General features: G+C 42.6%; 1 protein-coding gene across 4 annotated transcripts in view; it reads left to right on the top strand.

Moving 5' to 3' along the window:
• The window catches only part of LOC118388636 (inositol 1,4,5-trisphosphate receptor type 1), a 160874-nt gene that overhangs the window by 87095 nt on the left and 48964 nt on the right, over positions 1–24815 (top strand). For all 4 annotated transcript variants that reach the window (XM_035777898.2, XM_035777897.2, XM_035777896.2 and 1 more), the window contains exons 19-38: positions 480–674; positions 1064–1315; positions 1596–1737; positions 1938–2091; positions 2312–2502; positions 2740–2872; positions 2961–3015; positions 3144–3309; positions 3988–4158; positions 4845–4925; positions 5225–5362; positions 5466–5591; positions 5822–6022; positions 6268–6519; positions 6945–7070; positions 9243–9371; positions 11964–12084; positions 13456–13640; positions 14450–14598; positions 24009–24120. In XM_035777898.2, the coding sequence (XP_035633791.2) occupies positions 480–674; positions 1064–1315; positions 1596–1737; positions 1938–2091; positions 2312–2502; positions 2740–2872; positions 2961–3015; positions 3144–3309; positions 3988–4158; positions 4845–4925; positions 5225–5362; positions 5466–5591; positions 5822–6022; positions 6268–6519; positions 6945–7070; positions 9243–9371; positions 11964–12084; positions 13456–13640; positions 14450–14598; positions 24009–24120 (3079 nt within the window). The remainder of the gene's footprint in view (positions 1–479; positions 675–1063; positions 1316–1595; positions 1738–1937; positions 2092–2311; positions 2503–2739; positions 2873–2960; positions 3016–3143; positions 3310–3987; positions 4159–4844; positions 4926–5224; positions 5363–5465; positions 5592–5821; positions 6023–6267; positions 6520–6944; positions 7071–9242; positions 9372–11963; positions 12085–13455; positions 13641–14449; positions 14599–24008; positions 24121–24815) is intronic.

Below are 24815 nucleotides of genomic sequence, written 5' to 3'. Positions count from 1 at the left end.
GTGATGCTGTTTGGTTCAACCACACTGTATGTTCCATAGCTATAAATGTGTCAGTCACGTGTATAGCCACGCTAACATGTTTGTATGTACCTCTGGGATGGTCAACTGGCTGTGTGCAGGATTGTGTTCTAGCCCAGCTCCAAGACATCTGATTCAACTAATCTGCCATTTCTCTTCAATTTGGAACATTGTTAGCTGAATCAGGTGTGTTAGAGCAAGACTGGTGTTGTCCAGGTTTGAGATCAGATATTGATTCCACTCCTGAATGGTCAAGGATATGATTGTTGATAGTCTACTCTGATCCTAAATCTGTGGTTAGAGGAGTAATACCGGTTCGTCTCCTCCCCAGACTGGTGTTGTCCAGGATTGAGATCAGATATTGATTCCACTCCTGAATGGTCAAGGATATGATTGTTGATAGTCTACTCTGATCCTAAATCTGTGGTTAGAGGAGTAATACCGGTTCGTCTCCTCCCCAGACTGGTGTTGTCCAGGTTTGAGATCGAGGGAGCGTCCATCGGGGAGAATTCAGTGGAGTCTGAGGAGGACGAGGAGGAGGTGTGGTTGTTCTGGAAGGACCGTAGTAAGGAGATCAGAAGTAAGAGCATCAGAGAGCTGGCCCAAGACGCCAAGGAGGGCGCCAAGGAGGACCAAGAGGTGGTCAGCTACTACAGGTCAGAAACACCACCAGGCGTTCTCTCATCTTTACTGTGTTATCTGTAGAAGATGAATAACTTCTGTCTCTGTCGGTACTCATGTGTGTATATGCTTGGTTTCCTCCTTGCTTTTGGAAATGGGTTTGGGTCCTACACATTGGGAGTGGATGAGGTGCGTACCCACCCTCCTCATCCCTTACACATGACTACTTGGAAAAGGTCCGATAAATTAATTATAGTCCACTTTATTCTGCAACTAATGACATTAATTGATTTAATAAAAAGTACCAGGAAGTAGAGAGAACCAGGCTGTGTCACTAACCTTGAGACTTTAATTTTCTGTTTGTTCCTGGTCTCTGTGTATCGTAATGTCTAAGCAGTGATGCCTATGTCCCTCTCTCTCACAGGTACCAGCTGAACCTGTTTGCGAGGATGTGTCTGGACCGTCAGTATCTGGCCATCAATAAGATCTCTGGCCAGTTGGACGTGGATCTGATCCTGCGCTGCATGTCTGACGAGGATCTGCCTTACGACCTGCGTGCCTCCTTCTGCCGCATGATGCTGCACATGCACGTGGACCGCGACCCCCAGGAACAGGTCACGCCCGTCAAGTACGCCCGCCTCTGGTCCGAGATCCCCTCCGAGATCGCCATTGACGAGTGAGTGGCAGGGCCGACGGCCTATCAGGGTTGAGGAGAGGAGTTAGTGACATGTTCAATGGCCAATCAGAAAATACGTTAGTGCAATATATACGGTTTGTAGTGAAGGTTTGAAAACAATGTGCCATAGCCTTGTCTGTCTTACATGGACATTATTTTAACTTAGGTAAAACAAAAAAAATATTCTTCGTGGAGTATTTAGAGAAGCATTAACATGGTAGGAGTTAGTTGTAAGTACTCACTTGTCCCCTACCTGTGATCTGTGTCCCTCTGGTCCCAGCTATGACAATGACGGGACGTCCAAGGATGAGATCAAGGAGTGTTTTGCCCTGACCATGGAGTTTGTCGAGAACTATCTTAGAGACGTGGTGTGTCAGAGCTTCCCATTCGCCGACAAGGAGAAGAACAAACTCACCTTCGAGGTCAGTCCCATCTGGAAGCTCAGTCCCTATTGGTCAAATCAATATGAGACCCAGTCCATATTGGTCAAAGGCAAAAAGCAGTATTCGGCTCAGTCACTATTGGTCTAATCTGTATTAAATGCACTTCCTATTGGTCAAAGAAGAATGAGTTTCAGTAGGACATGGATTTACTAACCACTAGCTTTGTTCTCTCTTCCCAGGTAGTGAATCTGTCTAGGAACCTCATCTACTTTGGCTTCTACAACTTCAGTGACTTGCTGAGGCTGACCAAGATCCTGCTGGCCATCCTGGACTGTGTCCACGTCAGCACCATTTTCCCCATCAACAAGCTGGAAAAGGGAGATGAGACTAAAGGTAGGACACAGTAACACACTGCCCTGCAGAGGGGTGAAGGTCCATACATCAGTGGGACTTTAGTAGGGTTGAAAGTTTTCTAAAGTTCCCAGGTTTTTCTGCTTGACTTCTGGGATTTTGGAACCCTAGGCTTGAGCATTATTCACCCCATGGCTAACAAAGGACGGAACAATTGTGCTCTCACATATATGATGGTTGACGCAATCATGTGTGTTTCCAGGCAGTAATGTGATGCGCTCCATCCACGGGGTGGGGGAGCTGATGACTCAGGTGGTGCTCAGAGGAGGGGGGTTCCTGCCCACCACCCCCATCAACCCACCCAACGGGGACCAGGTCAAGACCCAGACAGAGCCAGAGAAACAGGACATCCTGGTCATGGACACCAAGCTCAAGATCATAGAGATACTACAGGTAGAAAGGCCCACACACATGCAGTACACACCATAGCACAATCATGCCATACAGACCATAGATCTACTGTATACACTCGTACACCCATTTGCAAACGCCCTTCCCCCAAACATGGTTACCTTCCTTAACCCCAACTACTCACCCATAACCCCCAATGCTAATCCTAATATGATCCCTCTACAGTACAACAGTCTTACTTATTCAGTATGTGTCATGTTCCTCTCTGTCTCTCTGCAGTTCATTCTGAATGTGCGTCTGGACTACCGGATCTCCTGTTTGCTGTGTATCTTTAAGAGGGAGTTTGATGAGAGCAACTCTCAGTCAGATCTGTCTATAGCAGGAACCCATGAGGGACCAAACAACATGCCAGGTGGGAGGAGAGCTCAGGTCATGGCAGCCATCACTTGGCATGTTACCTCTTTGTGTGTTACTAAGGTCACTCTGAATTGTTTTCTCAGGAGCTCTGGACTTTGAGCACATAGAGGAGCAGGCAGAAGGGATATTTGGTGGAAGGTAACTGTTGTGATACACTAAACCTGCAGCAGTTTAGTTATTGTTTGATACTTGACCGTGTGTGGGTGTGTGCTTGTGTGTGTGCGCTCGCGCGTTTTATATAAGTTTGCTTGCGTGTCCACATCCAGTGAGGAGAACACCCCGTTAGACCTGGATGACCACGGTGGTAGGACCTTCCTGAGGGTCCTTCTCCACCTGACCATGCATGATTACCCTCCCCTGGTGTCCCGAGCCCTCCACCTGCTCTTCAGACACTTCAGTCAGAGACAGGAGGTCCTACAGGCCTTCAAACAGGTACACTCCTACTACCCACCCACTGTATATACTAGTGATGCATGGGTCAGCTGTTTTCTGACCTGCAGTTTAAAAAAAAACTAAAAATCAGACCTTCACTTGCTAATGTAATATTATAGAAACCATGACCTACATCTCATTCAAAGTTGCCAATTCCAAATGCATGAGTAGATTGTATAAGCATTTCTCAGAAAGACTAGGGTTGAGTTTATCTGCATCACAAAAGCATAACCATTAGCTATAATTATATGCACTTATTGTATGTCTGTCAGAATATGAATGCCTGCTAAATGACGACAATGATAGATCTACTGTTGTCTTGTCATACATGCAGAATAATCATACATACTCACTTTCCTAGAAGTTACTGTACTCATTGTCCATATTTTCCATTAGGGTATGTAGTCTACCCATGACCCATCACTCACACTTATGTAATATCCTTAGAATTATACAGTTATCCAAGTACCACTTAGGCTTTTAGTTTAGCTTGACCAGGAAATGGCTGCCTGACTTGACCAGAAAAACCTGCAGTTATAACCTCCGAGGGCCCAGAGTTTGTCCTAATCAAGGCACATGGTCAGGTAAAACTATTGTTTGACTCGAATCATAAACAACCATCCCACACCTGGTATCCTCCATACTGGTGTCCTACTGGTCTGTTGTCCATGTCTCCAGGTCCAGTTGCTGGTGACCAGTAAGGATGTAGAGAACTACAAGCAGATCAAGTCAGACCTGGACCAGCTACGCTCCATTGTGGAGAAGTCTGAGCTGTGGGTCTACAAGAGACAGGGGCCAGATGAGGGCATGGATGCTGGGGAGGGCTCTGCAGAGTCTCAACACAAGAAGGTACAGTAGTAGGCATCCACAGACCAGGAGTTAGCCACCTAGCGCTTAACTCTCTGCAGTGGGGAACATTATGGGAAATAGGCCACTGGAGAAAACAAGAAATTCAAAATTACTGTTGCTTTCTGTAACAATCAACAGGGCATATTGTATGTAGGCTATTGTGTAAATGTTCCTGCTAAAAAATACTTTAAAGTACTACTTAAGTAGTTTTTGGGGATATCTGTACTTTATTATTTATGTTTTTGATAACTGTACTTTTACTTCACTACATTCCGAAAGAAAATAATGTACTTTTTATTCCATATATTTACCCTGACACACAAAAGTACTCGTTACATTTTGAATGCTTAGCAGGACAGGAAAATGGTCCAATTCACACAATTATCAAGAGAACATCCCTGGTTATCTCGACTTCCTCTGATCTGGTGGACTCACTAAACACAAATGCTTAGTTTGTAAATGATGTCTTAGTGTTAGCGTGCCCCTGGCTATCCGTAAATAAATGTAAAAAACACGCATCACTTTTACTTTAGTAATTTTCTATTTAGGTATCTTTACTTTTACTCAAGTATGACAATTGGGTACTTTTTTCACTGCTGGCTCTCTGTGTTAAACTTGTTAGCTAAGCTCGCTATCCTTTGTGAGAGATGCATTGGCTAATGGTCTTGTTCTGTTTTTTTCATTAGGGTGACTCCAACTCGGGTGGCTCAGACAAGCCAAGGAAACCAGAGAGCACCAGGAGCTACAACTACAGAGTGGTGAAGGAGGTGAAGTCTAAACAGTCTTTAACTTTTCAGTGTACTGTATTATCTCTGGGATGGATAGGGCTATTGTTAAAGAGATACTGCAACATTCTGGCAATACCTTTTTACGTACCCAGAGTCAGATGAACTCGTGGATACCATTGTTATGTCTCTGTGCAGTATGAAGAAAGTTAGAGGAAGTTTTGCGAGCCAAGTAAGTAGATCAATGGCTAAATTGCCCAGACTCTTGCAGTTTCCCTTTTAACATAGTTGAGTTACACCCTCTCTCTCCACTTGTCTCCCCCGTGTGTGTATGTGTGTAGATTCTGCTGCGTCTCAGCAGGCTATGTGTTCAGGAGGGTCTGTCAGGCAGGAAGAGTAAGAAGCAGCAGCAGAGACTCCTCAGGAACATGGGAGCTCACACCGTGGTGCTGGAGCTACTACAGATTCCCTACGAGAAGGTACTGCTGTGTGTGTGTGTGTGTGTGTGTGTGTGTGTGTGTGTGTGTGTGTGTGTGTGTGTGTGTGTACTCGCGATCCTTTCATCCTCTGTGTTATCTCCAGGGGGAGGACGTGCGCATGCAGGAGATCATGAAGCTGGCCCACCAATTCCTGCAGAACTTCTGTGCAGGGAACCAGCAGAACCAGGCTCTGCTCCACAAACACATCAACTTGTTCCTCAATCCAGGGGTGAGACAGACCGCACTGACCCACCATGACCTCACCACTGTTATTACTTTAACCATGGCATGAGCACTGTCTTCCTCTAATAAAATAAAACCTGAGTTTATGTACATCAAGATTTCTGAAGATGTACCAATTCAATGTTGATCCAGAATTAACTCTCGCTCTCTCTCTTTTGTATCTCCATCCCTCTATTTATCTCTCTCCTTCCCCCTCATTTCTCTCTCCCCTATCAGATCCTAGAGGCTGTCACCATGCAACATATCTTCATGAATAACTTCCAGCTGTGCAGTGAGATCAACGAGCGCGTGGTACAGCACTTTGTCCACTGCATCGAGACGCACGGCCGCAACGTCCAGTACCTCAAGTTCTTGCAGACCATCGTCAAGGCCGAGAGCAAGTTCATTAAGAAGTGTCAAGACATCGTCATGGCTGAGGTAACTATCTCATCCTCACCCTGTTGTCTCATTGCTAATTTCTTATTCTGCCCAGCCAGTCGTATGGCAAATTCGTCATTAAATCAAATCATAACCACCCAATGAAATCAAATTGTGTCCTACACAGTTTGTTGTATTTTTCAATCCTTATCCGCACATAAAATACCCGGCATTCAACTGTTCCATAGTCAATTTTGTTCCATTGACTTAGTATATGTTTCTTCTCTGTCCCTTTGTCCCCCTAGCTGGTGAATGCTGGCGAGGACGTGCTGGTGTTCTACAACGACCGTGCATCCTTCCAGACCCTGGTCACGATGATGCGGTCGGAGCGAGACCGTATGGATCAGAACAGTCCTCTGATGTACCACATCCACCTGGTAGAGCTGCTGGCTGTCTGCACCGAGGGAAAGAACGTCTACACTGAGATCAAATGTAACTCTCTGCTGCCTCTGGACGACATAGTGAGGGTGGTCACCCACGAGGACTGTATCCCTGAGGTGAGCTGAGGTGCTTCAGGATGGAAGATGCAGAGTTTAGGGTTAGGGAGAAGGGTAGGGCTTAGGGAGTTGGGGTTCGACTTGAAGGTGTAGAGCAGGGGGCTGTGGATCCCCAAGTCTTCACAGGCCTGCCATTCATCATCTAACCTTTCCTATAATGGCCTGTCTGCCCTTCGTCTCACTCTTATGGACAAGTCATTGTCCACTATCTGTCATCTTTTCGGTCTTAGACAGTAGTGAGCCCTACTCTACAGGGACAAACTCAGAACAACCATGGCCCCTAGATTAGTCAACTAACAGGCCCCAATCACCGTGCCCTGCCCTGAGCTAGAATCACATCAGGATGTATTCATCATCATTGTAAAACAACTCCTTGAGCAGGATGGACAGGGTGTAATGAGTGTGCTTAACGCTGTCCTCTCCAGGTGAAGATAGCCTACATCAACTTCCTGAACCACTGCTACGTGGACACGGAGGTGGAGATGAAGGAGATCTACACCAGCAACCACATGTGGAAGCTCTTTGAGAACTTCCTGGTGGACATCTGCAGGGTGAGAGACATTCAAGATAGGAGCTGTGTTCGAATACTCCCCACACTAACCATAATATTTGATGTGAATTGAGTATATAGTATGCTTACTGGTCATAGTATGTTGTACTAAATTCGCCAAAATATGAAGTATACACACAGAGGACACTATTTCCGTACTTTAGGGACCTTGATGCAATTATTCAGGAAATGGGTGTGGCATCACATCGTTTTCAGGTTTGAAGAAAATGGTAGAAAATATGCCACCGAAGTCCAACAATAGCAGATAATAATTATGACAAATGGTAACAATGTTGAGCAATGTAATAAAGTAATTACTTTTCAAATAAGTTACCTTACACGTTATGTTGGCTGACAATTTGTTAGCTACACTGTCCTTACGAACCACATAGCATATAATTACAGCAGTATGTACCGGTATGTTAGCTAGCTACTTAAAGTTACTTGGCTTCTTATACATCAAAATTGCCAGTATATTAACTATAGGCTATCTAACTAACTACCCAATGTTTATTGACTTTATTATTCCTGTCATTCTTAGGTTAGCTAAATGGTATAGTCGTTGTGCGTTCTCAATGGACATTTGGGTGCTTTCGTAAATCATTTATTTATGAGTAATCAACACTGGTTGAAAATGGCTGGTGTCAGTTAAGTCTGCAAAAAAGCATAATTAAATTGTTGCCAGCAACACAGTTAGTCACCAACGCTCTGGATAACACGGAAACTGCCTAACCAGCTCTGCTAGGGCGAGTACAATGGTCAGTTTGGTCACTCTCATTTGTGTCTGGAAGTAGCTAGCAAGCTAGCCAACGTTAGCTTGGGTGCTTGACTGCCGGTGTAAGGTCAGATCGCTCAAATCAAACATACTCCACAGCCCGAGCGTCCGGTGTCCGCTCCAAAAGCGAAATTATCTCAATTTACAAATGGACAATCTGACAACGCTCTGAATTTAAGATCACACTCTGGCAATCCATATTGATTTTAAGAACATATTGAATTTAAGAACACATCCGAATCCATCAAATGTCTAACTATTAATGTGTTATGCTAACTAGCTTGCAAGAGGTTGCATAGCAACAGCATCAACTTCCGGTAGACCGGCGAAGAGCTAGTAAACTAAAAGGATACTCTTCCATTTACAGTATACTAAAATGAACTAATGGTATGTAGTATATACTTATAAAGTATACAGTATATACTTATGTAATATGCAGTATGTTAGTATGGGTATTCTAACACAGCTAAGGTTTTTTCTAGATCAAAATGGGGCTTAGGTGGTGGGAGGCGTGAACATGGGCGTGACCATGTTGCGTTCAGAACATTTGAGGCCCTCCTGTTGGCCACAGTGATAAAATGTTGCCGTTTTAAAGCTAATTTCCTGCAATTCTACACATTTTGCCATGTGGCGGAGAAATAATGTTGCTGAATTAAAGCTATTTTTTGCAGTTTTACATATTTTGCCATGAGGCTGAGAGAAATATTTACAGTTTTAAAGCACATTTCTTGCAATTCTACACATCTTGCCATGGCTTGTGCTATCTGAGTGACTCAAACATTTATAACGAAATCAATGAGGGCCCCATGCCATGACAAAAATACTCCTTGAATGCATACCTTTTGGACTTTTTGATTCTCCCTGACTGTCTAGCTTTTATTGAGGTGATTGTTAGTTCTCAAAGCACCAACTAGCAGACGCTCTTATCCAGAGCAACTTTGACGCGCACAAGCAGTTTTGATGAAATGATTGTGTAAATTTATTTTGCAACGCTTCACATGCAAAGCGGGTGGTGTGGTCAGCATGTTAGGCGGCCCGTTCAAGACTTTTCTAAGTAGAAATAACCAGGCAAGAGTTATACGTCTGAATGACTGATGAGAATGGATCAGGGTTTCAAACAAACTTTTCCCCAAAAATATTAAGGAAATTTAGAAGGCATCATTGGAGCACAATAGCATAATTATTAGCATAAATACAGTTTATCCTCCCTATAAAAACTGTAATATACTTCTAAGAAATCCGCCCCTTTTGAAAACTCATTGGTCCTTCACTATACTATACTATACTATACAAAGGCCTGGATTTCCTACAGTATGTTCAGAATGTATAGATGTCGTAAGTGCAGTACAACTGCAGGTGAAACAAGAATGGCTTGTGTTCACCTTGTGACCTCTGCAGGTGTCCAACAACACGAGTGACCGCAAACATGCCGACACGGTCTTGGAGAGCTATGTGACCGAGACAGTCATGAGCATCGTGACCACCTTCTTCAGCTCACCCTTCTCCGACCAGAGCACCAGCCTGCAGGTAACCAACGGCAACCCACATCCCTACCCAGAAAAGAGAGGGACGTTCTGTTCTGTAAGAGGAACCAAGGTCTTTCGGAGAAAGCCAGTACAACCTTCCTTCCTCTCAGTTTTCACAATCTCATTTGCCGTTTATGTTATCTTTCTATCTTGGAACATGGAGTTTGTCATAATCCCGTAGAGCTAGCCTTAGAGGGCTGTAGCCTACTCCTGTCACAGTCTATAATGATTGTTATCATGGTGTCACTGAGTGATGTTTTCCTGTTGTACACGGGAGTCATAACCTTGGTAGACAGCATTTTGTAATTGTTTATCAATCCCCCATCCCCTAGCTCTTTATGTTCAATGTCCATTCATCTAGTTCTTGGTAAACTGCTCTTCAATTCCTAGAATAAAAGGAATACCACCTTCGAGACCTTTATTATGGACATCTGCACCAATGTGGAGACTGTGTAAGAGAGGAGAGACACCAGGTTATCAAGTGGCTTGTTCTGAAAATCATCACTGACAATTGTTTTATTCTTTGACTGCTATTATCCTCTGCTGCAGGCCTCACTTTTGGGGAACCTGACAGAGGTATTTTATATACATTTTTTAAAATGGGGACCACACATGACTAGGTGTTAATGCACATGACTAGGTGTTAACTTTTTCAGCTGGGACACCATTTTTTTCACCAGAATTTTTTGGCCTAAAACTTCTGCCGACCCAACCACACCCTAAATCTAATGACACAACCTTTAAAATCGGTACATTTATCCCCCATTCTGTCTTTGTAATTGTATTTTTAAATCATCTCTGTATTCTCTAATAAATCACTGTGTTTGTTTATTTAATGAATAATAATGTATTAATGTATTTCCCTGAGCCTCCTTTGGTCTGTGGAATGCTCACAGTTATCGTGTTGGTGTTAGGAACAAATTTGAAGATATTTACATACACAGCCCTGATTGGCTGATAGGTTGGTCTAGAGCCCGCCCCTTACCCAGATAAACAGTCATTGGTCTATTATAATCAGATCACATTGTGACACATCACATTGTAATCACATCCCAACTGAACTGGCTGAAATTCCAGTCATTTCTTTCAATCAACTTTTACACAAAAATAGTGTTATTTCGACCTCACTGCTACTTTCAATTCAATTACTGCTACTTCGATTCATTACATTACATTCATTACATTTTATTTCACAATTAAAATAAACCAATAAATAAATTTACTCAATAAAATCTAATTTTTTAAATTATATTTAAGGAAAAAAATCTGTGTATTGTTTCATACAATAATCTGTACTCTTAAGACTCTTAAGTATTCTGTGATGTGCACGCAGAGGAACTTGAAGCTTCTGACCTTCTCCATTGCAGCCCTGTCAATGTCAATAGGGGCTTGCTCCCCTTTCTGTTTCCTGTAGTTCAGGAGCATCTCCTTGGTTTTCCTTGCACCAACCTGCTAGGGCTTTAACCTCCTCCCAGTAGGCTGTTTTGTCGGCGATCAGGCCCACCACCGTTGTGTTGTGGCTACTCAGTCGTGGATGTACAGGGAGTACAGGAGGTGGCTGAGCACACAACCCTGAGGGGCCCCTCCTGTTGAGAGTCATCGTGGTGTAGGTGTTGTTGCCTACCCTCACCACCAGTCCAGTTGCAGAGGGAGGTGTTCATACCCAGGACCATGAGCTTAGTAACGAGCTCTGGCGTTGAAAGCTGAGCTGTAGTCTCACATAGGTATTCCTCTTGTCTAGCTGGGATAGGGCACTGTGCAGAGCAATGGCGACTGCGTCATCTGTGGATCTGTTGGGTCGGTATGGAAATGTTAATGGGTCCAGGATGTCGGGTACGGTGGAGTTGATGTGGTCCTTGACCAGCCTCTCATAGCACTTAATTACAGAAGTGAGAGCTACAGCGATGATCATTAAGGCAGGTTACCTGTTTGCTTGGGTACAGGGACAGTGGTGGACATCTTGAAACTTGAAGATCAGACTGGGAGAGGGAAAGGTTGAATATATCTGTAAACACTCCAGCCAGCTGGTATGGACATGCTCTTAAGGACGCGGCCGGGGAAACCATAGGGGTCGGCTGCCTTGTGAATATTTACATGCTTGAAGGTCTTACTCAAGTTTGCCACAGAGATCGAGCGCTCACTGTCCTCTTCAGTAGCAGGAGCTTTCGTAGGAGGAGCGGTGTTGATTAGCTCGAAGCGAGCATAAAACGTGTTTTGCTCATCTTGGATAGAGACATCGTGGTTCTCCACGCAGCTGGTTTTCCTTTTAGATTCCCCAATGGTTTGAAGTTCTTGCCACATGCATCTTGCGTCGAGGCCATTGAAGTGTGATTCCACTTTGTCACTGTACTAGTTTTTTGGCGTGATTGATTTCCAGATTGCGGCCACCGTGTTGTTTCACAGGGCGAGTTGGAGGTATGGTTTGTAATGGTGGAGCCTTAATAGTTAGTGTGAGTCGGAAGCATCCATGTCAAGTATACAATAACATGGTTATATAAACCTTATAGTATTATCTAGTTGATCATTTTTTTATAACTCAATTATTCTACCTCTCACTCCCCTCCTCTCCTCTCCCTCTCCTAACCCTCCTCAGACCAGGCAGCCAGTGTTTGTACAGCAGTTACAGGCAGTGTTCAGAGTGTACCACTGTAACTGGTTGGTCCCAGTCCAGAAGGGTTCAGTGGAGAGCTGTATCAAGGTGCTGTCTGACGTGGGTAAGAAGTACAACACATTCATAACACTAACTCTCCCGATACTACTGTAGCTCCGATTTACATTTCCAACAAAGATCCCTCAAATTAACCTGGCTTCTATGAACTACTCTACTGTATGTATAGGTTTGACCAACTGTATAACATTTTATATATTGGGGTTGTCAAAGAAATCCAACTTGATGTTAGCCATTTGTTGGTCATTTGTTAGTCAAATTCCCTGATGAGGCAGTGCTATTATGATTGGGATGTACTCTGAAGATGAGTGTTGTATGACATCTTCCTTGGTTGTGTGTACAGTGCCAGTCAAAAGTTTCGACACACCTACTCATTCATTGTAGAAAAGTATTGAAGACATCGAAAATACGAAATGACACCAAAAAGTTTTTAAAAATCAAAATATATTTTATATTATTTGCACACTCTTGGCATTCTCTCAACCAGTTTCACCTGGGATGCTTTTCCAACAGTCTTGAAGGAGTTCCCACGTATGCTGAGCACTTGTTGGCTGCTTTTCCTTCACTCTGCGGTCCAACTCATCCCAATTGTAAAGGGAAAGTGGGATACCTAGTCAGTTGTACAACTGAATGCCTTCAACTGAAATGTGTATACTGCATTTAACCCAACCAACTCATGTTTCTTGGCCCAAGCAAGTCTCTTCTTCTTATTGGTGTCCTTTAGTAGTGGTTTATTTACAGCAATTCAACCATGAATGCCTGATTCATGCAGTCTCCTCTGAGCATTTGATGTTGATGTGTCTACTTGAATTCTGTGAAGCATTTATTTGGGCTGCAATCTGAGGTGCAGTTATATCTAATGAACTTATCCTCTGTAGCAGAGGTACCTCTGGGTCTTCCTTTCCTGTGGCGGTCCTCATTAGAGCCCGTTTCATCATAGAGCTTGATGGATTTTTGCAACTGCACTTGAAGAAACTTTCAAGGTTCTTGAAAATTTCCGTATTAACTGACCTTCATGTCTTAAAGTAATGATGGACTGTCGTTTCCCTGAGCTTATTTGAGCTGTTCTTGCCATAATATGGACTTGGTCTTTTACCAAATAAGGCTTTCTTCTGTATACCTCCTCTATGTTGTTACAAAACAACTTAATTGAAAGGCATTCCTGGTGACTACCTCATGAAGCTGGTTGAGAAAATGCCAAGAGTGCGCAAAGGTTGGCTACTTTGAAGAATCTCAAATATAAAATATATTTAGATTTGTTTGACACTTTTTTTGGTTACTACATGGTTCCATATGTGTTATTTCACACTTTTGAGGTCCTCACTATTAGTCTACAATGTAGAAAATAATAAAAATATAGAAAAGGCCTTGAATGAGTAGGCGTGTCCAAACTTTTGACTGGTACTGAATGTGATAGCTAAAGGGCGAGCCATAGCCATCCCAGTGGATCTGGACAGCCAGGTGAACAACCTGTTTGTGAAGTCCAACAACATCGTCCAGAAGACAGCCATGTCCTGGAGAATGTCTGCCCGTAACGCTGCACGCAGAGACTCAGTACTGACCACCTCCCGAGACTACAGGAACATCATCGAGAGACTTCAGGTGGGTACACTGTTTTTGTGAGTCTGTCTGAGGGATGGGGCTAGGGAAATGTAATCCCTCCTAATTTCATAGATATTGCTCTACACATGCAAGGACTGACAGACCATGACATCCAAGCGATAGTTTTAACAATTTTGAAGCTATACATAGTTTGTTTACATTCTTGTTGTTTGTGAACAATGGATTAATAAAACCTTATATTTTGGGTTATGATAAAGACAGACAGTTGTGTTAAGCTCATAAGCCCATTATAACATATATTCTTCAAGAATCAGTAAGTGAATAAAGAATTGAAATGACAGTTATCAACTTCATAAATCCCAGACCAGCTTAAATTTTTTGTGCCTCAGTGTGTTAAAGGGGTAGTGCGAGAATTTGGCAATTAAGCCTTTCTCTAATTACCCAGAGTCAGATGGGCAGTTGTGAACTTGCACAATTGCTAGCTATGGCTCACAAAACGACCTTCAACTTCCTTCAACTTCCGTCAAAGACACACAAAAGGTATGAGTTTCTGACTCTAGGTAAGTACAAAAAGGGCTTCATTGGCAAAATCTCGCACAATCCCTTTACCACACTGAGGCACAAAACGTTAAAGCTACAGTCTGGGATTTGTGAAGTTGGTAACTGTCATTTCAATTCTTTATATTTACTCATTTATTCTTGAATAATATAACTTAGCCTCATGAGCTTAGCACAACTGTCTTTATCATTAATTGACAGAATCTCACACTATCCCTTTAACTCGCTCCCTTTTTCTCTGCCCCTCTTTCTCTCTCCCCCTTTCCCTCCCTGTCCCTTTGTCTCTGTAGGACATAGTGTCAGCCCTAGAAGACCGTCTGCGTCCGTTGGTCCAGGCTGAGCTGTCTGTCCTAGTGGATGTACTGCATCGGCCCGAGCTACTCTTCCCTGAGAACACTGACTCCCGCAGGAAGTGTGAGAGTGGCGGCTTCATCTGCAAGTACGTGTCTTCACAGTAACAATCCCACCCCACACTAAACAACGTATACAGTGTATGGGATAGTATGTAGCAGAGGTGGGACCAAGTCATTGTTTTACAAGTCACAGGTAAGTCCCAAGTCATGTTCCAAGTCAAGACGGGCAAGTCCCGAGTCAAGTCTCAAGTCAAGACCGTCAAGTCTCAACTCAAGACCGTCAAGTCTCAAGTCTCTCAAGTCTCAAGTCTCTCAAGTCTAACTTTGAGTTTCGAGTTCTAAACAAGTCATAATGTGCTCTTTTTTTCACATTTATTTAAGCAGGTAGGCTAGTTGAGAACAAGTTCTCATTTACAACTGCGACCTAGCCAAGATAAAGCAAAGCAGTTCGACACATACAACAACACAGAGTTATGCATGGAATAAACAAACATACAGTCAATAGTACAGTAGAAAAGGTCTGTATACAGTGTGTGGAAATTAGGTAAGTTAAGGGAGGTAAGGTAATAGATAGGCCATGGTGGCGAAGTAATTACAATATACCAATAAAACACTGGAGTGATAGATGTACAGGAGATGAATGTGCTATGCGTGCTCTTCACCAAATGTAATACCATTTCATATTTTTAAGAAGAGTAATTGTTAGTATATTTCATTTACGCAAATCATCAATGCTTTTAAAAATATATAGATACTTTCCAAATAAATGTTATATTTTTATGGAAATTTGGGTAGCCATGAGAAAGACCCCCCCCCCCCCAATAGTGATCGACTATTGAGGATCGCTATGGGGCACAATGGGCGATGTAGGCTTGTACACAATCGCCCAACCTTGTTTTAGGAACGTCAGGCAGGATTTAGGCTACCAACTGCCTCGCCGTTTGTAGCTCAATCTTGGGTGCAATGATCACGTTCACACACTGACTGACTTTGTGGAAGCTCATTGATTTACCTTTACGCTAGCCAACATGATACACTAGTAAAGTAATAAAATATATAGCTGTCGGCCATATTAGCCACAACTTATTGTTCTTTGTGCAGCTTCAAATGTCGAACAAAGTTGGAAATTGTTGCGCCTCCGTCGGTAATTTTCTTCCCGCATGTTTTGCAAGTTGCAATCCATTTTTTTTGTTGATACAGCGTTGTCTTTATATTCAAATAATTTTGGGTATCATCTTTCCAAGGGCTCCATCTGAATTCACCCGCCAACGTTCCTCTGCACTGCCACGCACAACGTTTTCTCATCTGGCACAATTTTATTTGCTGCTGTCCGATTCAAACTGTAATCTGTTAAATGAAGAGTTGATGCGCTGCACACTTTTTTTTAATAGCATCATTTTTTAGATTTGGGCTTGGCGAGGGTATCAAGTCAGGTCGAGTCATAAGGCTCAGGTCCAAGTCAAGTCACGAGTCATTGGTGTTAAAGTCCAAGTCATGTGACTTGAGTCCACACCTCTGGTATATAGACAGATCATTGTATGTATTTCACTTTGAAAGCTCAAAGTAATGACAGACACATTGCCCATTCTTTATGAATGTATTGGTGGGAGGAAACATTCATCCACACCCTGAAACTACATGGTGAAGAGCAGGAAGTCACTGAAGGTGGTACGAGTAAGGATATCATCATAAATCTGGTGGGCTGATTCCAGCTGCAGGTAGACCACATCTCCCTCCTCTAGGACTGCTGCATTAGATTCATACTCATACTGGCCATCATTCATTTCACCTGTGACTACTATACTCTGGTTGTTCCTATACAAGTGCACAACTATTGGTTCTGTATCCTGACCACCACAGACAGTGTATCTGAAGTAGTAGATTCCTCTTGCTGGTGCTGTGAAGAGACCTGGATCAGGATAAAAAACATATTCAGACATTCATGCACATTATTTTGTCCTCAAATGGTTGAAATGTATGCCATGAACAGTATGTGGTAACTGTAATTTGGTTGTAAGCCTGGCAAGGATCAGCATAGTGTCACTACGGAAGGGTCCTACAGAGTTAGTCAGAGCAGTAGAGAACACCACCTTTGGTCTGTCTGTGAATAGAACATGGTAGAGGAGGAAGTGAATTATGATTAAATAGATTTATAATTGAATCACCATGTCTTCTAAGATTTAGAGTAGCTACATTAACTGCATTCTCTCTCTCCAGCTCCTCCACCTCCACCTCTTTCTCACTGCTAGTCAGTCTGATTGACAGCTCTGCTGCTTGTGCTGGAGATTGATACAGAAATAAAAACATTTGATAAATGCAGTGGCAATTGGTGCCATTTTGCCATGGCCTTTTTTCTATTACGGCATAGTGGATGACTGTCATTCATATTCCATTCACCCAGCTCAATAGCTTTAGGCTACCACATGGATACTCCAAATTTCCCTAAACACATCATGAGGTTGCTACAACCTAGCCTGTGAATGAAAGTTTCCAACGTAGGTGCATGGGTCAAGATAATTTTTCGTAATCAAGGTGACAAACCGTGACCCATTCAATTCCGCCTTGCACACTCTTGCCTTCATTTAGCTGATCTGGGGTGTAATGGTTAGTCCAACAATTGCAAACTAGAGTTTCTATTGGACAAATTCAGGTATGTTTATCCCCGTTTCGTTCCGTTCTGTTTTTCAACAGAATCGGCAGAATGATCACACGCGCACACACAGTTCACTTTCATTGCAGCCACATACAAACAGTATGAGAACTTTGGTCATTGTAATTATTTTCGATTCTATGCGCTCTTCTCCTCTCTCACCTTTTCTCTTTGCTTGTGGACTTCAGTGCACAACACATCAGCTGTCTGTGACCAGGCGAAAAACATTTCCAAGACAAACCTTCATGTCATAACTGCTACACATAGCTACTTTGTTGTTACCATATTATCTAACATCATAGTCAACATAGAATAGAAGTAACCCATTAGTAAACCCGCTACAATTACAGTACAGTGTACAGTCAGCAAGCAGTTTAGCAGTTACACCGGTGGGCCCCGGTGGCAATAAATTATTAAAACCAAAAGCTTCCTTGACATGGAAGGGTTCTAGTGTTGGATAGCCAGCTAGCTAACATAGCATCCTTCTCTGTTTGAGCCGGGTGTTTTGAGGAGGCTAAATTAGCAAGTGAAAAGAAAAATACTACGAAATATAGCTTTAACTCTCTCCCTCTCCCTTCCTCTCTTGCTTCTCCTTCAATTTTGAAGAAATGTATTTGTTGAAACTGTTCAACTATGGTATTTCTCTCTCTTTGAGTCAACTACTCACCACATTGTATGAACTGCAGTGCTAGCTAGCTGTAGCTTAAGCTTTCAGTTCTAGATTTATTCTCTGATCCTTGATTGGGTGGACAAAATGCTGCAAGAGCTCTGGATACAGTTGAAGTCAGAAGTTTACATACACTTAGGTTATTATTATTATTATTTCACTTATAATTCACTGTATTTCAATTCCAGTGCGTCAGAAGATTACATACACTAAGTTGACTCTGCCTTTAAACAGCTTGGAAAATTCCAGAAAATTATGTCATGGCTTTAGAAGCTTCTGATAGGCTAATTGACATCATTTGAGTCAATTAGAGGTGTACCTGTGCATGTATTTCAAGATCTACCTTCAAACTCAGTGCCTCTTTGCTTGGCGTCATTTGAAAATAAAAATAAATCAGCCAAGACCTCAGAAAAAGAATTGTAGACTTCCACAAGTCTGGTTCATCCTTGGGAGCAATTTCCAAATGCCTGAAGGTACCACATTCGTCTGTACAAACAATAGTACGCAAGTATAAGCACTGGGACCACGCAGCCGTCACACCGCTCAGGAAGGAGATGCGTTCTGTCTCCTAGAGATGAATATACTTTGGTGCGAAAAGTTGAAATCAATCTCAGAACAACAGCAAAGGTGAAGATCATCATAATTCACTTCTCCAGACTGTCCTTCTGTAGCTCAGTTGGTAGAGCATGGCGCTTGTAACGCCAGGGTAGTGGGTTCGATCCCCGGGACCACCCATACGTAGAATGTATGCACACATGACTGTAAGTCGCTTTGGATAAAAGCGTCTGCTAAATGGCATATATTATTAAGATGCTGGAGGAAACAGGTACAAAAGTATCTATATCCAGAGTAAAAAGAGTCCAATATCGACATAACCTGAAAGGTCTCTCAGCAAGGAAGAAGCCACTGCTCCAAAACCGCCATAAAAAAGCCAGACTAAGGTTTGCAACTGCACATGGGGACAAAGATTGTACTTTTTGGAGGAATGTCCTCTGGTCTGATGAAGCAAAAGTAGAACTGTTTGACCATAATCACCATTGTTATGTTTGGAGGAAAAAGCGGGACGCTTGCAAGCCGAAGAACACCATCCCAACCGTGAAGCATGTGGTTGACAGCATCATGTTGTGGGAGTGCATTGCTGCAGGAGTGTCTGGTGCACTTCAAAATAGAAAGCATCATGAGTAAGGACAATTACGTGGATATATTTAAGCAACATCTCAAGACATCAGTTAAAGCTTGTTCGCAAATGGGTCTTCCAAATAGACAATGACCCCAAACATACTTCCAAAGTTGTGGCAAAATGGCTTAAAGACAACAATGTCAAGGTATTGGAGTGGCCATCACAAAGCCTTGACCTAATCCCATAGAAAATTTGTGGGCATAGCTGAAAAATCGTGTGCGAGCAAGGAGGCCTACAAACCTGACTCAGTTACACCAACTCTGTCAGGAGGAATGGGCCAAATTCATCCAACTTGTTGTGGGATGCTTGTGGAAGGCTACCCAACACCTTTGACCCAAGTTAAACCATTTAAACGCAAGGCTACCAAATACTAATTGAGTGTACGTAAACTTCTGACCCACTGGAAATGTGATGAAAGAAATAAAAGCTGAAATAAATCATTATCTCTACTATTATTCTGGCATTTCACATTCTTAAAATTAAGTGGTGTTCCTTACTGACCTAAGACAGGGAATTTTGACCAGGATTAAATGTCAGGAATTGTGAAAAACTGAGTTTAAATCTAGTAGGCTAAGGTGTATGTAAACTTCCGACTTCAACTAATATATATATCTCACTCTCACTCACTCACTCACTCACTCACTCACTCACTCACTCACTCACACTTCCGTTCAAAAGTTTGGTCACTTAGAAATGTGCTTGTTTGAAAGGAAAGCACATTTTCTGTCCATTAAAATAACATCAACTTGATTAGAAATAGTGTAAACATTGTTAATGTTGTAAATGACTATTCTAGCTGGAATCGGCTGATTTAAATATATTATAAAAATAAAACATTTAATCGATTATTATTATATTAGCCTTAGAGGTCCATTATCAGCATCCATCACTCCTGTGTTCCAAGTTTATAATTTTAAAAGGCTAATTGATCATTATGAAACCCTTTTGCAATTATGTTAGCACAGCTGAAAACTGTTGTCCTGATTTAAAGAAGCAATAAAACTGGCATTCTTTAGACTCATTGAGTATCTGGAGCGTCATTATTTGTGGGTTCGATTACAGGCTCAAAATGGCCCGAAATAACTTTCTTCTGAAACTCGTCAGTCTATTCTTGTTCTGAGAAATGAAGGATAGGCCCCGGTGCACATCTGAGCAAGAGTACAAGTACATTAGTGTCTAGTTTGAGAAACAGATGGCTCACAAGTCCTCAACTGGCAGCTTCATTAAATAGTACCCGCAAAACACCAGTCTCATCGTCAACAGTGAAGAGGCGACTCCGGGATGCTGGGCTTCTAGGTAGAGTTGCAAAGAAAAAGCCTTATCTCAGACTGGCCAATAAAAAGAAAAGATTAAGATGGGCAAAAGAACACACACTGGATAGAGGAACTCTGCCTCGAAGGCCAGCATCCCGGAGTCGCCTCTTAACTAGACCCTGCCACATCTCGTGTCTGAGCCGTTGAATTGCGTCTCCTTTTTCCCTGTACTGGCATTTTTCTTTTTTGATTGCCTTGCGGCGTGACTAGCTATAAACGAACTGTTTATATTCAGCCATGTACACGTGTACACAGCTGTGACGATAACTCACAATAACTATTTGGGGAGGTAATTTGACCAACATTTGATTGTAAGGAATTCTAGATCGGGTGAGCAGAAGGACTTGAGTTCCTCTATGTTATGATTACACCATGAGTTCTTAATCATGAAGCATACAACCACGCCCTTCCTCTTCCCGGAGAGGTGTTTACCTCTTACTTTCTTAGGCTGATACAGAGAGACTCATGCATGCTTTTATTACAATCAGGCTTGACTACTGTAATGCTCTCCTGTCTGGTCTACCCAAGAAAGCCATTGCAAAACATACAGAATGCTGCAGCATGGGTACTGACCAAGACCAGACGGAGAGCACACATTACACCAATTTTAAAGTCTCTGCACTGGTTGCCTATGAGTTTTAGAATTCATTTTAAGATTATTCTATTGGTTTTCAAATTAATCCACGATTGTGCACCCCAATGCATATCAGACATCCTTTTAAGTTATGTACCCAATAGGTCCCTCACATACTCTGGCACTGGCCTCTTTTTTTTTAGTAACTATGCCTCTGGACTAGCCTGCCAAAAAACCTGTGGGGGCTGAAGCTGTGGACATATTTAAAGGGATCTTAAAACGTACCTTTTTAACTTCAATTTTCCTTAGGCTGCTTTCAGTTTAAATTGTTATTCTTTTGTTTTTATCCTCATGTTTCTTGTGTAGTAAATGTTTTTATTTTCATTTTTTGTACTCGTTTTTTTCCTGTAAAGCGCATTGTGTTGCATTCATATCTGAAATGTGCTGTATAAATAAAGCTTGATTTAATAACGGGATGACATTTGGATACCCATAGCATCTGTAGCTATGCGCAAATAACAGTATAGCGCCAAACCTACCAAGTTGATTTATGATTTTTAGGTTGTTTTAATTATATGCCTGGATTTCTCACTGTGTTTTCTACAATTTGTATCGTGTTAAATATTTTCCACTATTGGTAGCCACCGTCAGTTATACCCACATACAGTGGGGCAAAAAAGTACTTAGTCAGTCACCAATTGTGCAAGCTCTCCCACTTAAAAAGATGAGAGAGGCCTGTAATTTTCATCATAGGTACACTTCAACTATGACAGACAAAATTAGAAAAAAAATCCAGAAAATCACATTGTAGGATTTTTTATGAATTTATTTGCAAATTATGGTGGAAAATAAGTACCTACATACAGTGCCTTCGGAAAGTATTAAAGACCCCTTGACTTCTTCCACATTTTGTTACGTTACAGCCTTGTCATAAAATGGATGAATTAAAACAAAATCTACACACAATACCCCATATATGACGAAGCGAAAAACAGGTTTTTAGAAATGTTTGCACATTTATTAAATGTAAAAAAAACAGCAATACCTTATTTCCACAAGTATTCAGACCCTTTGCTATGAGACTTTGAGCTCAGGTGCATCCTCTTTCCATTGATCATCCTTTAGATGTTTCTACAACTTGATTAGAGTCCACCTCTGGTAAATTCAACTGATTGGACATGATTTGGAAAGGCACGCACCTGTCTTTATATGGTCCCACAGTTGACAGTGTTTTGTCAGAGCAAAAACCAAGCCATGAGGTCGAAGGAATTTTCCGTAGAGCTCCGAGACAGGATTGTGTTGAGGCACAGATCTGGGGAAGGGTACCAAAACATTTCTGCAGCATTGAAGGTCCCCAAAAACACATTGGCCTCCATCATTCTTCAATGGAAGAAGTTTAGAACCACCAAGACTCTTCCTAGAACTGGCCGCCCGGCCAAACTGAGCAATCGGGGAGAAGGGTCTTGGTCAGGGAGGTGATGGTCACTCTCACAGAGCTCTAGATATGCCAAAGAGTTCAGAGTGCCAATGTCACGTCTGGAGGAAACCTGGTGGTGGCAGCTTCTTGCTGTGGGGATCTTTTTCAGTGGCAGGGACTGGGAGACTAGTCAGGATCGAGGGAAAGATGAATGTAGCAAAGTACAGAGAGATCCTTGATGAAAACCTGCTCCAGAGCGCTCAGCACCTCAGACTGGGGCGAAGGTTCACCATCCAACAGGACAATGACCCTAAGCACACAGCCAAGACAACACAGGAGTGGCTTCGGGACAGGTCTCGGAATGTCCTTGAGTGGCCCAGCCAGAACCCGGACTTGAACCCGATCGCACATCTCTGGAGAGACCTGAAAATAGCTGTGCAGCAACGCTCCCCATCCAACCTGACAGAGCTTGAGATGATCTGCAGAGAAGAATGGGAGAAACTCCCTAAATACAGGTGTGCCTAGCTTGTAGCGTCATACCCAAGAAGACTTGAGGCTGTAATCGCTGCCAAAAGTACTTCAACAAAGTACTGAGTAAATGGTCTGAATACTTGTGTGATATTTACGTTTTTGCTTTGTCATTATGGGGTTTAGTGTGTAGCTTGATGAGGGGGGACAATTGAATCAATTTTAGAATAATGCTGTAACAATGTGGAAAATGTCAAGGGGTCTGAATACTTTCGGAAAGCATACTAAGTAAGGTAAGTCTGAATTCCAACTACTGACAAGTGTTTAGGAAAGGCGTACGTAGAAAAGGCGTACATTTCCTAAGTCTGAATCGGGCCCGATATGGTTGCTGTGATGGATAATGTAAAAAGATTATGCAAAGTTTTCACATTACTGTACCCATGGAATTACATGTGAGAACAGGCAATTATTAAATTAATAGGATCTTTGTGACTGTACCGTCACTCTCCTTCCTGACCTCACATCTGGTACTTTGTGATGTCAGCTCCACTTTCAGATCAACCACATGGCTCTTGTAGAAGAATAGTTCAGTCTGTGTTGCTCAGCTGCTCTCCCTGCTTCATCACGATGACCCCCAGGTTGTGCACAGTGTCTCTGAGGTCTTCCAGTTTAGTCCAGATGTCAGGTTGGGTGGTGGTCTGTGTGTCGATCTCTCCCTGAACCCAGACACACAGCGGCAACACCAGTGGAACTGCAGACGCCCTCATTCTGGCAGTACCAACACTGTCGAGTGTACCTTCTAGTGTCAAATTGATATCAGCTCATGAAATGTAGGACCAGCACTTTACATGTTGCATTTTCTATTTTTGTTCAGTATAGTTGGGTGTGGCCAAGCCCTTCAAAAAGAGAACATTTGTGGATAAGATTATTGGTCGTGGGAAATGTGAAGCTGTTTTTTATCTTAAGTTATGTGTCTGCGTGAATTTCTATTTCCACTTGACAGACTTCATCTGAAAAGAAACAAATTTAAGTGTTTACTTGCAATGACTAATATGTGATTGTTTTCCAATAAAAAAACGTAGTTGAATGCACCTACTAAGTCGCTCTGGTTAAATGACTTAAATGAAAAGCCCCAAACCCACCCATCCAGTCAATCCTTGTGAACTTAACCCCACCATGACCCCATGGTTAGTGACCCCACTGTGACCTTTGACACTCTCTCCCCAGGCTGATCAAACACACGAAGCAGCTTCTGGAGGAGAATGAAGAGAGGCTGTGTATCAAGGTCCTGCAGACCCTCCGAGAGATGATGACCAAAGACAGAGGATATGGAGAGAAGGTAGGACACGAGTCACAACACAACACACCTTACTTTACCTCCATCAGCAGCCCCGAACCTCGAATACCACTGCTTCTCTCCATCACAGTATAGTGGTGTCGATGACCAACCCTATCTAGTTTCTACCCTTCTCTTTTTAGGATCGCTCACATTGTACGACTCATCAACCAGTGTGAGTGTGTTCCTTTTATTCTGATGTGATACGGAATGATATGGATCTACATGATGAGTACACACACATAGACACACACACACTGAGCTGGTCCAGGCTAGACTGACCTCATGACTACTTGGCTGGACACTATCTCACCAGCACGGTCCAATGAAAGCATTCATGTCTGAGGTCAAGCAGGGAGATATAACCCCCGATCTTCCTAGAAAGGGAATTGGCTCAGAATGGATGGATCTCGCCTTTACTTATATACCAACTCTTTCCGTTTTGTGTCAAATACCCTTTAATAATGAATGTATTTTCTAAAGTATTAAATGTGTACTAAGATACACATCAAATGAGTGCTTTGAAGACTCTTTATATACTGTCTGACTAAAGTTTGTATGCTTCCTAATGTTGTGGTGTGCCCTGCTCACACTGATACAGCAGCAGCCTGTATCCTCCATATGCTAACCAATGGCTGACAGTACCTCCGTCATTACGTAAGAGCAGTCATAGCTTTTAGGGGGTATAGTTGATTCGG

The sequence above is a fragment of the Oncorhynchus keta genome, chromosome 10, assembly GCF_023373465.1.
Source record: "Oncorhynchus keta strain PuntledgeMale-10-30-2019 chromosome 10, Oket_V2, whole genome shotgun sequence".
In the NCBI taxonomy this organism is placed as follows: domain Eukaryota; kingdom Metazoa; phylum Chordata; class Actinopteri; order Salmoniformes; family Salmonidae; genus Oncorhynchus; species Oncorhynchus keta.
The sequence above is the reverse complement of the archived record's forward strand: the minus strand, read 5'-3'. Positions and strand labels throughout refer to the sequence as shown.